At 35.7% G+C, this 16,550-nt stretch overlaps 2 protein-coding genes and 2 long non-coding RNA genes across 6 annotated transcripts; 2 read left to right on the forward strand and 2 right to left on the reverse strand.

Annotated features, from left to right (window-relative positions):
- Positions 1-1,401: 1,401 nt before the first annotated feature.
- Positions 1,402-10,746, reverse strand: LOC148913681 (uncharacterized). Of its 3 annotated transcripts, XM_089034997.1 has the most exons (6): positions 10,622-10,746; positions 8,935-9,297; positions 4,498-4,560; positions 2,837-2,934; positions 2,678-2,699; positions 1,402-1,670 (listed from the first exon to the last, which is right to left on the reverse strand). In XM_089034997.1, the coding sequence occupies exons 1-4, from the start codon at positions 10,689-10,691 to the stop codon at positions 2,837-2,839; spliced, it is 594 nt and encodes a 197-aa protein (XP_088891123.1). In that variant the 5' UTR covers positions 10,692-10,746; the 3' UTR covers positions 1,402-1,670; positions 2,678-2,699. The 3 variants fall into 3 exon arrangements, with proteins under 3 accessions (XP_088891123.1, XP_088891112.1, XP_088891120.1); XM_089034986.1 differs by lacking the exon at positions 10,622-10,746 and having other exon boundaries at positions 8,935-9,376; XM_089034994.1 differs by lacking the exons at positions 2,678-2,699; positions 10,622-10,746 and having other exon boundaries at positions 8,935-9,376.
- On the forward strand, positions 8,607-9,671 carry LOC148913682 (uncharacterized). Its single transcript, XR_016120684.1, has 2 exons — positions 8,607-8,821; positions 8,960-9,671. It is a non-coding gene; the product is annotated as an uncharacterized LOC148913682 (long non-coding RNA).
- Positions 10,747-12,190: 1,444 nt separating the features above from the next.
- On the reverse strand, positions 12,191-14,729 carry LOC116291040 (uncharacterized). The gene is made up of 3 exons (XR_004196539.2): positions 14,592-14,729; positions 13,278-13,337; positions 12,191-12,898 (listed from the first exon to the last, which is right to left on the reverse strand). It is a non-coding gene; the product is annotated as an uncharacterized LOC116291040 (long non-coding RNA).
- LOC116291039 (uncharacterized) lies at positions 13,190-15,618 on the forward strand. The gene is made up of 4 exons (XM_031698163.2): positions 13,190-14,223; positions 14,307-14,557; positions 14,645-14,788; positions 14,901-15,618. Exons 1-4 carry the CDS (start codon positions 14,142-14,144, stop codon positions 14,964-14,966), a joined length of 543 nt encoding a protein of 180 aa, XP_031554023.2. The 5' UTR covers positions 13,190-14,141; the 3' UTR covers positions 14,967-15,618.
- Positions 15,619-16,550: the final 932 nt, after the last annotated feature.

Here is a 16,550-nt window from a genome sequence, read left to right on the forward strand (position 1 = left end):
AAGGCTCTGCGGGACCGCCGCATAGACGACACGGAGTTTTCTTTGATCCTCGCGGAGGAAAAGAAATATGGCGAATTAAAGTCGGGCAATAAAAAAACCATCGTGAAAGATCTGTCCGAGGAATCTCGCAAAAAGATCTACCAAGAGGCAAAAGAGGAGCTCCAAAGAAAACTCGCTCAGTAGACATCTGCTTTGAAAAGAACGTAGGGGGATTTCGACTGCACATTTCATCTTCTCGGAATCCATTCTAATAGGGGGTGGTTGGGGTCTATTTTGTAAAATATTTCGTAAATTACGTCGGGGTAATAAGGAATATCCTTATCCAGCCGACAGAATAACCACTCGGCCCTTTGCATATCTGGGACATGAGGAATACGCCTACCGGTAATTTCAGACAAAAGATAGGGAATAGCTTTGTAATATTTCCCTAGCTTTAATTTTTTCAATGTCTTTCGTAGACTTTGTGGGGTTGGCTCTTCTAAGTGGTCTATGATTTTCTGCCTTACTTCAACGTCTAAATATATCGGATGTAAACCTTGGATATGACTCATCCAGTCTCGGAAGTATCTTATTCTCTTATATGGGGTCTTCGTACGACCTCCATTGGCGTAATACTGCTCTCTGGTAGCATTTGGTACGGCATTACGAATATTCTTACCACACTCGTAACACTGTGCTGACGTGTCATCTTCTATTTGCATTTTCTTACCACAACACCAAAAGGGTTCTGGCTTAGGTACGATAACTTTAGGTCTTAGACAAATTATGCAAAAGTCATTGGCGAACTTCTTACATTCTTCGCACTCCATATATAGACTAACATATTTAAGTGCGCTGTTGCCCTCAACCACACTTGGAGTGGGGGTCGTCCGTAGGTGGATTTTTGACGCGGGTCTTACCCCGTGTTGAGATTGCGCTGGAACCCCCATTCCCTATACTAGTGACTAACATATTTAAGTGCGCTGTTGCCCTCACGGGTAATCCTGGCGTAAACTAACATATTTCGAGTGCGCTGTTACCCCCACGGGTAATCCTGGGGGTCTCATAGGGAATGAGGGCTACGCAAACACGGGTTAGTGACTTTAAACAGGAAATCCTCGTGTGGTCACTGCGCTAGAACCCCCATTCCCTATACTACTCCTCAAGAGCAAATTAGTATTATGCATTGAATATCAGTGGTCTATCAGATTTAGAACACTCATGAATATAAACATGAGTGTTTTAAATGTGATAGACCACTAATGTTTAATGCATCGTGTATTCATTATCAGCCCCGCACTCCCCTGAAAAATTCAAAACCGCCCCAGACTTTAAGAATCTTGAATTTTTAGCGGGGTATAAAACTTTGTCAGGTGATGTAAATCAAGGACGCCATTGGTCAAATCACCTTATTGATATTCATGAATTTGCTAATTTATTTTATTAGATTAGATTAAACTTAAGGTAGATTATTTGATTATTTCAAACATTTTGTAAATCCTGATCTTTATACCGTGGTAAAATAAAGTTTTATCTATCTTAACTATCTCTATATATTTAAATTTAGAGAAAGCTTAAAGCACCCATAACAATTTTTTATTACTAAGAATTAAAGCCATCTCAAAGTAGTTCTGTGCAATTCCTTTAGATCTGCAGCAATCCTTCTGGAGCACTTTAACAGAATGCACTCGCTACAATGGAATGGAAACAAAATAGGACAAAATTTGTTTTCTTTCTATTCAATAAAGCATTTTTAAAAATAAACAACATCTATGACACCTACATACCTAAAAAAAGGATTTTTTTAGGAAACAAAATGGATTTTCACCTTTTCCTGTTAGCCTAATTGTCATTGTTAAAAAATGCTGCATTACAATTACAACAGTATAGGAAATACGACCGTTCGAGAATAATTAATGAACATTATTGATAAAATGGCACTGCCTTTACCTTCTACATTCGCCGTTTTCAAAAAAAAACTGGTTGCTTATTTAAATAGAAGGTATTTGGATCTGACCAAAAGGTCTTTTAGCGATTAGTGTCCTTCCTGTTAGACACTGTTGGAGGGTGTAAATAAATCCTATAATTGTTTTGATAGTTTTAGCAGTTGGCAATACCGGTTTCGGATAGGTAATGACGTATCCTTCTTCAGTTGTTTTAGTATGCTATGAAATGAGATCAAGTAGATTTGAGCCGTAATGTGACGATGGTTCTAAAGAGACCCTTTTATAGGTAATAAGATCACGTGTACTCATTGTCTAAATCATTGATTGTCCAATCAGAATCACCGATTTTGGATCCTTGATCCTGGCTTAATACCAAAAGTGCGTACCACAATGCTATTAAAGCATTTTCATTAAATCAAGTGGCATTTTTCCTTAATTTTTAGAATATTAAGGTATTTCCTTTTAATACCACATCTACGAATACACAAAAGTATAATTTTAGGAAATACCCCTTGCTACACACTCGTGGCTTTTAGCCACTTTCATCAAATGCATGTGGTATTTTTTTTAATTAATTAGTTCTCGAACGGTGGTTATAACACATCTACATAAAATGCCTCGTTTCCAAAGTGGTTTTTTTTTTTTTTTTTTTTTTGAAGTATTCATTTTAATAAGAAATTTTAATTATCAAAAATAAAAAAAATTCAAATAAGAAAATTCAAATATTTAAAAATAAATTTCACTCTCTTCACCTTTTCTTTGGAAGACAAAACCCTAGAAAATAAAATAAAAAATATTAATTGTTAAAGCTTGCACATATATTGAAGTAGTAATAAATGAAATTAGTCAAATTCAAGTTGTAATAAACATCGATAAGTATATTATTTTTTAATATTAAGTGCGGGTTTTACCTATATTTCAAAGTGCCACATCACCAGTGCAATACCCAGTAATATTATGCAACCCTCAATGTGTCTTAGTATGTTCGACGAGTTCGGTTCGGGTGTTGCTGAAAAGAGAAATATTTTCTTCTGTAATAACTATGAACATGCAGCCCCCCTCTATAAATCATTAAGTATATTAACATTTCAAAATATCCTATATTACAAGGCAGGTGAACTTGCATTTAAAATCCTTAATGATAGGACACATGTCCCAGATATATTTTCTGGCATGCTTAACTTGCAAAAGAACAACATCAATACAATACCTGTTGTGCTTCAAAAGACAATCTCCTTTGTCCCTTAGTTAGAACAAATTATGGAAAGTTTACATTCCAATTTTCAATAACAAAAATTTGGGAAACAATTCCCATTACGATAAAAAAAGCTCAATTCTCTATCTCTTTTTAAGAAAAAATTAAAAATACATCTTCTTCTTAATCAAATATAGTAGTATATATATGTATAGAACATATGTATACATATGTATGCTATTAACAACAATAATTATTTATTATTCTTAATTCATTGAAAGTACTATTGTAAATAGCTATTCTTTATTTATTGAAATATTTAAGTGTAAATATTTATGTATATTTCCGAATCGGCTCTACTGCTACTGCTACTGCTACTGCTACTGCTACTGCTACTGCTACTGCTACTGCTACTGCTACTGCTACTGCTACTGCTACTGCTACTGCTACTGCTACTGCTACTGCTACTGCTACTGCTACTGCTACTGCTACTGCTGCTAATAATAATAATAATGAATATAAGAGTGGCTCTACTAAGCGAAACCTATTTTGTTAATTATCATTTATATCCATTGATTACTCTATAATTCTGTTCATTATTCATATCAAGATTTACTCCATATGTTAGTGTCGAAGTTGGAGTAGGGAAAGCTCACTCCATATATCCATATATATCAATTCCATATTTTGATTGTGCCGAACGAATTCGATATTATAAAGGTGGGGTACAGACTAAGATGAAACAAAAGAAAAAAAGAAAAAGAAAGAAAGTTATGCACATTAAAATGGTATAAATAAATGACAACATTAAGAATTAATCATTAAAAATAGAACATTCTAAACAAGACAACTATAGGTTTTAAATACGCTTTCATGTAGAACTGAAATGAATATTATAGGTTGATTACGATTTTGAGACGACAATAGCACGAAACGTTGACGGCTAGTGGGGAGTTCGCGACTACTTCCAATACCGAATATATTTTCCAACGCCGTCAATATTTCGTGCTATTGTCGTTTCAAAATCGTAATTAGTTTTGTATCGCGATTCTAAAGAATTTATTAAAATACGTAAAAGGAAAAAAAAAACTAATGACCGATTTTCTTTGATCACAAGCGAAATTCTTCTTACGAGCGCGAGCTATGGCGCAAGCAACAAGCGTAAAAATATCACGCGCGCGCTTCAAGCTGCCCTGTATCGTCGCGCGCGTTAGCCAATCAGAAACCTCAATTTTGAAACGACAATACCATAAAATATTCTCGTCTTAAAAGATAAGAGACTATTGAGAGTGAATCGCGATGCTATATTATATGCATATTATAACTGTTTATCGGTATTCCAGAATTTTATGCATGCTGAAGCTATTAAAGCCTTACGTGTAATGTTTGGAGCAGCAGCTGTAGTGTCTTGGGTTGGAGAAGGTCCTTCTGTTGGTTTTTCTGTCGAGGGAAAACATAATAATTAAAACAATATCGCGTGGGATCCTTGTAGTTCTGGGCGTAACTGAAGATGGAGGGCTTTTTTTGGTTTTCGTTTCTTCATATATCTGCAAGTTTTGATCAATACTTTGGACATATGTTTACTTGAATATAAACGAGATATTGAGTAACGGGAAAAATGGCTGCTCTTCACGAGAGTGGACAGTGGTATACGCATGAGCACTGCAGTCATTTGCAGCATTTTTTTTTTTTTTTCAGTTATTCTGTTTGTCTCATTTGTTGTTGTAGTGGTTGTGGTATGAACAAATAGTGATTGGTTGCTTTGTTTACTTGAAGGTTGGTTTATAATTGGTTGGTTGGTTGAGAAGGCGGAACAGAGAGGTTATGTAAGTAAATAAATGTATAACTTTAATAACTGGAGGAAAAATGGAAGAATGATGAATAACAAATACACCAAATGCTTAAGAGTGACTGTCTGTAACGATCAAGCAAAATTCAAAATCCGTGGCAAACTTCGAAAAATCGATTTCGCTCATACTTTCAAGTTAGTTAGGGTAATGTATCCTAAGAATCGCTGTATAGTTGGTTTGATCAAATAACGCTTTATTATGGAGAAAAATGGAATTTTTCAAACACTCCCGAAAACGCCGTTCGCGACAGTAAATTTTGACTCAACTTTCGCGGCTGCTTGACAAAAAATAAGCAACACTGGGAATTAAAACAACCCATATTCTTGAAGAACAATCTATTGAGTACGATATGCGTGACTTTGGGATCAATTGTACAATTTTAAGATAACAAAATAATTTTATTCGCTAGACGTGTGTTTAGAGTATCAAAAAGTAGGTCTTACAAAAATATTCATTCTGAATGTGCTTAACCTCTCAGTCGCGTGAAACTTCGCTGGTTGATTATTCAGATGTTGGTCTTTCTAGTGATGTAAAGAAATCTTTGGGCAAATGATTGTGTGTCACGCAGTATGTCTTCAAACTTTGGTCAAATTACTCATTTCTGACCTCTGGCCGCTTTCTATAACAGACAAGATACTAGTGTTTATAAGTAAAATATAAACTCAAAAACAAGCCTAAAACACTTTTATAGCCTTAAATAATGTAGCTGTTTAAGAATTCTTACCTGGCAAACTCTGAAACCTGGATTTTTATGAATGTTTTTAGACACAACATCGATCTGGTTTCTTTCATTACCGACTCAAACTTGTCAACGGCTGAGTGCCACAGGGAGCCCAACCTTTCTTGTTGTGATGCAAAACACAGGAAACCCAGATTGATTAAAAAATCGTTTTAATTTGTTTTAATGATGATGCAAACACACACAATAAAAAATTTCACAACTATTCCAGTAAAACTTGCTGAATTACATGATAATCTATAATATGAATGACTAATAAAGAGGGGGAAAACCTGCAGTAGAACCTTACTAATGGTAACAGTTCTAAATTGATTTTAAAGAAGTTGAACCGTATACACTACATGCAATTTTTCTGCTCGGCATGTCATCATAAATGATCACCGGCCTCTAAGGTTCATAATTAGTACCGAACAAATGTATGTGACAGAGGCACCCACGATTTTATTGGAGTAGATGCAGAACATGAAAATCTTTGGAAAGTTTTTACGCATCCTTCTTCGGAACAGGTGAACAGCGTGTCATCATCGGTATCGCTGTTTTCCTTGCGGGAATCTGTAGTGGTCTTTGGTTTGTATTTCCTACTTTGTCTAGGTATGACATCGCAGAAATCTGGAACCTGGTCATCAGAATACTCCATCTTCCTAAGGGTGGGTAAGGCTAGAGCTGACGATGTCTTCGCTGTTTCAAAATTTTTGCTTTGGATGCAAATTATATTCATCTTGAGTCCTACATATTTTCAAGTACTTTCACCAAAACTAATTAAACCAAGCCCCAATACTCCTCTTTATAGTTCCATTCAGTGACCACGAATAATAGTTCCTAGCCGAGGCTGGAGTTACCGCGCATGATAAACTATAGTTTTGCTATGCGCGGAAACTCCAGCCTCGGCTAGGAACTATTATTCGTGGTCACTGAATGGAACTGTAAAATGGAGTATTTAAGAGTGACTGTCTGTAACCATCGAGCAAGGCGTAAGCCTTGACAATGATGTTATCTTCAAAAAGCGTAACATTGTGGTTTGGAGAGCATACGGCGTTGGAAAAGGAAAAAAGATACCCAACACGAAATTCGAAACAACGAAGACATCGTCAGCTCTAGCCTTACCCACCCTTAGGAAGATGGAGTATTCTGATGACCAGGTTCCAGATTTCTGCGATGTCATACCTAGACAAAGTAGGAAATACAAACCAAAGACCACTACAGATTCCCGCAAGGAAAACAGCGATACCGATGATGACACGCTGTTCACCTGTTCCGAAGAAGGATGCGTAAAAACTTTCCAAAGATTTTCATGTTCTGCATCTACTCCAATAAAATCGTGAGTGCCTCTGTCACATACATTTGTTCGGTACTAATTATGAACCTTAGAGGCCGGTGATCATTTATGATGACATGCCGAGCAGAAAAATTGCATGTAGTGTATACGGTTCAACTTCTTTAAAATCAATTTAGAACTGTTACCATTAGTAAGGTTCTACTGCAGGTTTTCCCCCTCTTTATTAGTCATTCATATTATAGATTATCATGTAATTCAGCAAGTTTTACTGGAATAGTTGTGAAATTTTTTATTGTGTGTGTTTGCATCATCATTAAAACAAATTAAAACGATTTTTTAATCAATCTGGGCTTCCTGTGTTTTGCACCACAACAAGAAAGGTTGGGCTCCCTGTGGCACTCAGCCGTTGACAAGTTTGAGTCGGTAATGAAAGAAACCAGATCGATGTTGTGTCTAAAAACATTCATAAAAATCCAGGTTTCAGAGTTTGCCAGGTAAGAATTCTTAAACAGCTACATTATTTAAGGCTATAAAAGTGTTTTAGGCTTGTTTTTGAGTTTATATTTTACTTATAAACACTAGTATCTTGTCTGTTATAGAAAGCGGCCAGAGGTCAGAAATGAGTAATTTGACCAAAGTTTGAAGACATACTGCGTGACACACAATCATTTGCCCAAAGATTTCTTTACATCACTAGAAAGACCAACATCTGAATAATCAACCAGCGAAGTTTCACGCGACTGAGAGGTTAAGCACATTCAGAATGAATATTTTTGTAAGACCTACTTTTTGATACTCTAAACACACGTCTAGCGAATAAAATTATTTTGTTATCTTAAAATTGTACAATTGATCCCAAAGTCACGCATATCGTACTCAATAGATTGTTCTTCAAGAATATGGGTTGTTTTAATTCCCAGTGTTGCTTATTTTTTGTCCAGCAGCCGCGAAAGTTGAGTCAAAATTTACTGTCGCGAACGGCGTTTTCGGGAGTGTTTGAAAAATTCCATTTTTCTCCATAATAAAGCGTTATTTGATCAAACCAACTATACAGCGATTCTTAGGATACATTACCCTAACTAACTTGAAAGTATGAGCGAAATCGATTTTTCGAAGTTTGCCACGTTTTGCTCGATGGTTACAGACAGTCACTCTTAAAGCTTATGCTATTTTCATGAATTAAATCCTCGATAATAATGCATTTTTAAAATTAGTGGACAATATTTAGAATGAGAAATGACATGTAAGATTGTAACTATTGAATACTCGTATTTTCCGTCTTTTAGTCTGAGATAGGGTGTACGATTCTTAGTTTTAGTCTGGGGTAGGGTATTTAAAAGAAAAAGGTCTGAGATAGGGTAAGGATTTTGCGGTCATGGCGGCACACCACTACCCACGTTGGGGTGGTAGTACCACCCCCCCCCCCCCCCCCCCCCCCCGGAACCTCAACCGCAATTCGCAACAACTTGCGCGAACGTAATAAAAGTATTTTGTTGACCGAAATTTGACAACATTTGGTCTTTAACCATCTAGTTGTAACTTTGTAACTTTGTAACTTTGTAACTTTGTAACTTTGTAACTTTGTAACTTTGTAACTTTGTAACTTTGTAACTTTGTAACTTTGTAACTTTGTAACTTTGTAACTTTGTAACTTTGTAACTTTGTAACTTTGTAACTTTGTAACTTTGTAACTTTGTAACTTTGTAACTTTGTAACTTTGTATCTTTGTAATATCAATATATCGATAAATATCGACGTGCACCATGGGAAGGAAGTACTCGTTACCCGATTATATCCTGCCACCCATGGACCCGCACAGAGTCATGTTCATAACAGGTAGGCTAAGTTTGCTATTAGTGTTGATTTATCGTCAAAATACATTAAAAAATTAGACGTTTTTAATATGAAATAAATGAGTTATGTTACTCCCATAAAATTGCATGGCTTACCTTTTACCTTCTCTGTAACGTTTAGGTGCACATAATATGGTAGAACCCTAGATTCATCGTCACTGATGCTTGCAATGTATTCATTAGTGTCATTGGCAGTAAGGTTCTTCAACACAAACCAAGCACGACCCATTGTCAAGTTTCCAATAAATTCTACTCTCTTTTTCAATGCCGCATCAATATCTTCGTTAAGGTGCACTTTTCCATTATATCCATTAACAGTGATAAACTGAGGATCAGGGATGTTGCCCTTTCTTATTCCCCAGCTGACAGAAAGGATTCCGTGTTCCGTAGCATTCCACAGAAACAAGGCATCTTCTCCAATGGAACCTTCGATATCTGTTGGACTATCTATGGAGTTTTCTTTGTCAAGAATACAGAAAAGTATAAGGCATTGATATATCTTTACTATTATATGGTAACAATGAGCTACTGTCTGCATTAATAACTTTATTACATGAAGAAAATGTGGAGAGACCCGAAGCGCAAGCTCAGTTTATTTAAACGAAGTACACATGGATATTTTATTTTCAAGGAGTTCCCAACTGGCATTAACTGCGCATGCCTAACGGATATTGTATAATGCGGGTCTTTCTTCGGAAAAAGCACGAGTGCTTGATAACCAAGATAGCAAATTTAAGAACATGATAAATCTTGTAATGTAGGCACACAACTAGCCTTGTTGCAATCAAATAACACCTACTATACTAGTAGCGCAATAAAATTATTTGATAACACTTTTCTATTTTAGAACTCTGATTTAAATACTTCCAAGGATGTTTGAAGAACAATCGAGGAGCCAGGGAAACTTATAATATTTTCAGCCTTTTCAACATCCTAGACATAAAAACGAATATTTCAAAAACGAAAAAGAAACGAAAAAGAGAAGAAATGAAGGCTTAACAGGGAGGAATGACGTACAAAGAGAGAGACCAAGAACAGAAAATCAAATATTAAGATTCATTTCACATATTTTTCAAATTTATATCAGTTCAGCTTCAAGCTTGAAAGTAAAAATTCATGCTAGAAAATCCCAAATGGCGGATCCACTGTTGAATTCAACTGAGTCTGTGTACATTAACGTACTACCGCAATTTTTATGCTTAGTCATCGGACATAACAGGACTTGTAAACCCGTCTTATGAAGCTAAATAGACTGTATTTGATTATCCTTTTACACATGGAAGACCACAATTCAAAGGCTACATCCTAAGTAAAGCTAACATTGAAGACAAAGTAGAGAGGATCTTTCTTGCATCATTTATAGACATTCCGTGCTTCCATAATCATTTTCATACATTTCTATCCATTTTGAACGATCTAGTGCGAAGACAATATGTAAGGTGTGAAGAACTTGTGAACGATGAAAGACACAATCCAAAAAAGGGCATAATTCAAACTGCTTTGGCGCAAAGCCAAACGTATATAATCTTGAATTTGTACGTTTTTTTTTGTAACCGATTAAGGATATTGATGCCACCCAAACTGCTGCATTGTGTACTACTTACGATTATAGGCAATTTGCTTGTCCAGTTACTGATTAAATGGTTTTATACAAGAAACCAAAGAGGGCTGCACTCGATCGGTTACTAAATGTGCCAATCGATCAGTCAACTACCCATATCAGAGCATTCGTTTTGCCGATTATTTGGACAACAAATATCGAAAATCGAAAGACATTCTTTACCTTGCTGAACGATTTCGAAGAAAGTTAAAAACAAGAAGATTAAAAGATGCTGAAATATCAAGGACACCATCGCTTTCTATGTTTTGCTTAGGCGACAAAAGTGACTTGCCCGAAAGCGAAGGATCTTGGTAGAGATATTTCGAAAGGAATTTGTTGGAACGTGTTTTTCTCACTTAATATGTAAGGCTTCATTGATTTTAAGTTTGATGGTAGATGACAGCTGATCTATAATTGTAGTGAAACATTCTTCAGAAAATGCGAGAGAACAATTTTCTGAGCTTCGTATGCGTTTGTGAATATGTGAAGCTTTATCAGAATGTAGGTACTCATTTACTCTAGTACAAAAATGTCGGGTTGATTTCCCAGTGTAACAGGCTACACAACCTGATCATATAAGTTTATAAATAATGCTAGAGCGAAGTCCATTGCAAATGGGATCTTTCGTGCTAAAAAAAAAACTCCCAACCTTGCAAGGTGAAAATGCTAAACTGAGCGGTTGATGTCCTTACAATATTTGTTGGCAATGTTATTTAAGCGTTTTTGAACATTATTCGAGATGAGATGACCAATATATGGCAATTTATAGTAAAATGTTTTGAGATCCTGTTTGTTACTGGAAATGTTATTTTTGCTATCTACAAATTTTTCCGTAGGAAAACTTATACTGGATTACGCCAGTTTGTTATAAAAATAGTAGGAAGTGTGCTTCTAAACCGACCTTTTGGTAAATTTTTATTTATTGTTGAAATTTTAAGTCTTATAAACTCGGATCCTAATCTTACTCAAAGTTGTTGTTCGAGACTTTGCAATAGTCCCCTTCACAGTTTCCTGAGCCATCTTGAAAGGTAGCCGTGCCTTTGCATCGAAGCTAGACGAACGGTGAGCATGCGGAGATATGGACTTTTTTTAACACCTTGGACAATTATTCGCATGTCTCTATCATTGCAAGTTGACCTTTCGTCTCGCTTCGATGTAATGGTACGGCTACCTTTCAAGATGGAGCAGGGAACTGTGATGGGGACTATTAAGACAAGTTTCTTAGTCAATAAATAACAAATCATGTCTTTGTTTAATGTTTGTATAAAAAATCAACAATGGAATAGACACGTTTTTGACCCAGTAACTGAACCTGAAACAAGTGGTGGTCTCTTTGTGGTAAACAAAAACAGAAATCTTGCTTTTTGACATGTTAGTTTTTTATCATTCTTTGGTATTCACGCTCGAACAACGTCGCGTCATTCAAGGATCACTCGACTCGAATACAGACTTTTTTTTCCATTTTCGACTAGAATACTCTAGACTGAACTATAAGTCCAATAAACGCATACGGCAGAAAAAGTTTGGAAATCCGAGAGAATATTCTTGAACACATATAATGTTCGAACGTCTTCGTGGCAAACACGAATTTTCCCATAATCAGTCGATTTGTAAATCATAGAATACGAGCGATTTAGATGTAAGAAAAAATATCGAAATTTACATTTTGCTGCTTTTAGGTGCACTTCATACGTATTTCCTCTTAACTGCGGACCTCGCAATCATTATAGCACAACATCTCTAAAAACCAAATGCGTTTTATATTTAACATTTATTTATGAAAGCATGAACATTATAGACAAGTATAAACTTTGACATTTTATTTCACCCTTTTCTATTTGACATCTTTATAAGCCTAAATATACCAGTAACCATAAAAATAGTTAAAATTGATTTTTTATTGTATCTTCTATTGCAAAAAAAAACCATATATATATTAAAATTAGTTAAAATGAAGCACAAAACAATTGAAATAGTTTTTTTCTCGACTATATTATCCCTTTTTTTATAAACAGTAACAAAACAACAACATGTATTCATTTATAGGCTAAAATTTTTTTTCTTTGACTAACTTAAACATTAATTAAAATGAAACGAAAAAAATGTTCAAAATTGAAGGTAATGTAAAGCCTGTTTTTCACTAGCAATGCAAGCATGAGCGCAAATTGCTACTGTGAAAAGGAAACCATGACGTAAGCGTAAGGAAAGCTACATAAATTATCTCTCTCAATATGTGCCCTACTAGAACTGATGTAGTACTTGCATTGTTTTCTGTTTTCACAGGCAGCATTGAATGCAAGCACAAGATTATGTAAAAAGTCTTCTTATGCTTATGCTTGTGGCGCAGGTGAAAAGCAGGATTAACTAAATAATAGTGCTTATATGTGAGTCATCATTTTTTCATTCTTTTGTTTGGGGCCTTTTTGGTGATCATGACTTGGACCTGGTAACTCTGTTATCCTGAAAAGTAACAACAGTTTGTTCGTGTATTTATATTTATATGTATATTTTTTTGTGCTTGTTGTTGTGTGTGCTGTAATCTAATATCAATATATTTATACTAGTAATTATCATGTTAAAATGATGTAAACTTTTCATCATAAGATGCAAAAAGATGTAAATCGTAAAATAAATCATTAAAAAATTCTCTTGTAGCACACTTAGTGTGCTACTCTTTAAGTTGTAAATAAATATATAATAATAATAATAAATAAAATTAATTAAAAATTTAAAAAAAGTAACAACAGTGAAAATATTAGCTCGATAAAACCAATAGTCCTAGAACACACTTCCTAGAAATTCGTTATAAGCCATGATATTCAAAAGCTTGTTAGTTTACCTGTGCATTGGAGAATGAATTGTTGTTGGTTATCAGTCCAGAGATACTTCCACTCTTGCCCTAAAAAATAAATTGATTTTTAATAAGAAATAAAGCACTAATAAAGCATAATAATACTGATAATAATAATAAACATAAGGTTCAAAATAATCCCTGATAAATTTTGATATGTAAAATATGTGAAATTTGATATCAAGAGGACAAAGACAATAGATGGATTTAGCTTCTCTTATCTATTACCCATTTTAGTCCTCTTGGGAAAGGCAAACTTAATTGCCCTGAAACACTATGACGTCACATCAAAAAAAAATATTGTTTTATCGCTAAGGATCATGGTCACCAGAGGGGGCAAAGTAGCAGCAAAACGAAATAAATCACAATAAAAATGGTTAATTAGATGGGGAAAGGTGATAACAGATAAATGCTGTACTAAATATCCCAAATGAAAGAAAATTTTGCCTAAAGCCTTATCACCCTTGCCCATGTAAACAAGCTGTGAGGTCATAATGTTATAGGTGAATTGGTCTATTATATCAATTATGCTGTTTGTATGTTATGAATTAAAAATAATAGTGAAGCATGAATGAAAGTAAACCACCATCTCCTTTACCCTGGGACAAAATGGGAATTAGGTTGGGTAACGTAGGGGACTTCAATGTTGGTAAGATAATGGAAAATTTAAGTAATGAAAAAAAAAAAAATAGAAAAAAAATTAAATTAATATTCCCTTTCTTATTTTTCAGAATTGTCTGTACCATCTTATGCACTGCAGCAGTCCACTAGTACCAGCAGCAGAATGTTGTAATTTAAGTTTATTTTCTCTTTACAGACAACAACACTCCGGATGAAGTTCATGTTGAAAGGATGATTGATGATGAGTCATTAGCAAGTAAAAGGTCTTCTCCAACTGCTAGTCCATCATCATCCTTTAGTGATGACAGTAGTGGTAAGTCATAATTAATTTTGTGCACTTTACAATGTTTTTTAAAGTTGAGCTCATACAATTATTATTTTTTGCTTAATTTACAGATCCAACTCCAATCCCTATTCCTGAATTAGATGTGGAACCATCCATTCTGGATGCAGATCCGAAAGAAAGCTCACTTGGGCCGGAGATTGTTACTTTCGAGATTGTCGAAGAAGCTTCTAAACAGCAAAGGGCAAAACTGGTTGACAGCAGGGGGTACAGTTACAATGTTAAAGAGAAGACTAAAAAAACTACATACTGGCAGTGCACAGTAAGAAATAAAAATATGTACTGTAAATCTACACTGAAACAGGTTAGTGACAATATTTATAGAGTTCTATGCATACCTTTTGCTGTTTGTTGTTTTCACTCATATATTAATTGATTTATTTTTTAACAGGTTGGCAGCACATTCACACCTGGCAAACAAGAACATAATCATCCAGCAGAAGTGGGTGCAGCCACTGTTGCTAAGATAGTTGCGGATGTCAAGAGAAAAGCTACAACCAATATCTTCAAGCCAGCCAGTGCAATTGTAGAAGAGGTATATATGTGTGATATCATGATCATAATGATAACCTACCATCATCATTAGTAAATTATAAAAAACAAAATATGTTGGTCAAAATCAACCTTTCTGCCTTTTTTCATTATAGGTACTTTCTGAAAGACTGAATGATGGCCCTTGTCAAGCACTTCCAAAGCCTGCCCACGTCACATAGCAGGTGCTGTCAACCGTTGCCGTCAAAGAATGATACAAGAATACCTCAAATACCTTCTTTTGTGAATTTCAAAGTCAACCAGTGCATTTGAGTGTTCCTGAAGCTTTTTTGATAGCTTATTATGATAGTTGAACAACTTATTCATTTCTGGAGAAGACAAGACAACTGTGAAATCTCGTGGAAGTCGGAGTTGCGTTTCGACCATTGAGGAGAAACGGCGACTGTGATCATAAAATATGGCTCGATTTACTGGAATTTGAGCTTCATCGATTCGATGGAGTGTAAAAATTTCTTTTGGAAAACAACCAACTTGGTCTTATATCTGATGTGATCGGCGAAAAAGAAGTGGAGCGGCTTCTATAGCTGCGAGAATACCCATTTTATCTGCCGTTTGTTCTGCTGTACAGACGAAAATCGACCTTTGGCCGAAGAACATTCGAAATGCAAACCGCAGACCGCCATCGACGCTGGCTCAACAATTGATGTTTTTGGGTTCCCTGTGTCTTTTAAAATCCGCTGACCAAATGAAGATATTTTGCTAAAGGTCACAACACAGGCAACCCAAGCTCACTATATTTATAAGAGAATGTATGGGGATTTAGAATATGCCGTATTTTTGTCGGAAAAACGCGAATAAAAGTGTGTCGATTTACCTGTTGCGTCAATTCGTTTATTTGGAACTCCTGTATGTAGTTTCAGCTAGTTTTGAAGGGAATTAAGAAAATAATTCTAACACTTAGAAATAATGACAAAGTAGGAAGCTGCCGACCCGAATTCGATGTCACTGGAGCCCACTTCCAACCGCCTTTTCTCAGTAAATACGAATCCGATGAGGAATTGGCTTCACATGAGCACGAAGGAATAGTTTACCAATAAATCTGTGTGATTCAATTGGATCTAGCAGTCGTCCACCTTTCACGCTTAACGACTGAAAACCATACATAGCTGTTGACTGATTGGTTACCGAGAACAATACTGAACAAAACATTTTCCGGTCCGGGGTATAGTGGGTAGGTAGGATAATGCCCCGTCGCACCATACCACCCCTCCCCGAGAGGTAAAATTTTGTATGGTTTTCAGTCGTTAAAGCGTGAAAGGTGGACGATCAGCCATTCTGGGAATAATTACCCTGGGGGGATTATGACCCCCCCTGCGGCCTAGGGGGTCTTTACCCCTAGATTGAGAGAGGATTATACCTCTCTCTGCCAGGCATGGCCAGTATGCTAATTGCTGTGATTGCGATTGGAGCCACTTAATTCATTGAGTGCTCCCATACTGGTCACTTTTGGGGATTATTACCCAGGAGGGGATTATGAACCCCTCTGCGGCCTAGGGGATCTTTACCCCTAGATTGAGAGAGGATTATAACCTCTCTTTGCCATGCATGACCAGTATGCTAATTGCTGTGATTGCGATTAAAGCCACTTGATTCCCATACCCCATTACCCCACAAACTATGTTGTTGTTATTACACAAATGGGTTGGGAGAATTAACCTATTGTTTGCATGATTAGGTTATCAATCATGACTGATAAATTGCTATAATCACTGAGGATGTTGGAATTAACGACTTTGGGCTTTTTT

The sequence above is a fragment of the Actinia tenebrosa genome, unplaced genomic scaffold, assembly GCF_029948245.1.
Source record: "Actinia tenebrosa isolate PJP-AT-01 unplaced genomic scaffold, QUT_ActTen_1.0 PGA_scaffold0__85_contigs__length_37466705, whole genome shotgun sequence".
Lineage (NCBI taxonomy): Eukaryota > Metazoa > Cnidaria > Anthozoa > Actiniaria > Actiniidae > Actinia > Actinia tenebrosa.

Excerpts from the sequence above, each read along its gene's own strand:
- LOC148913681 (XM_089034994.1), bottom strand. The coding sequence starts at position 9,376 with ATGCAGACAGTAGCTCATTGTTACCATATAATAGTAAAGATATATCAA. Across the intron at positions 4,561-8,934 it reads CGTTACAGAGAAGGTAAAAG|AAAAACCAACAGAAGGACCT; the intron begins GTAAGCCATGCA and ends TTCCCTCGACAG. Across the intron at positions 2,935-4,497 it reads TGCTGCTCCAAACATTACAC|CAACACCCGAACCGAACTCG; the intron begins GTAAGGCTTTAA and ends TTCTCTTTTCAG.
- LOC116291039 (XM_031698163.2), top strand. The coding sequence starts at position 14,142 with ATGATTGATGATGAGTCATTAGCAAGTAAAAGGTCTTCTCCAACTGCT. Across the intron at positions 14,224-14,306 it reads CTTTAGTGATGACAGTAGTG|ATCCAACTCCAATCCCTATT; the intron begins GTAAGTCATAAT and ends CTTAATTTACAG. Across the intron at positions 14,558-14,644 it reads GTAAATCTACACTGAAACAG|GTTGGCAGCACATTCACACC; the intron begins GTTAGTGACAAT and ends ATTTTTTAACAG.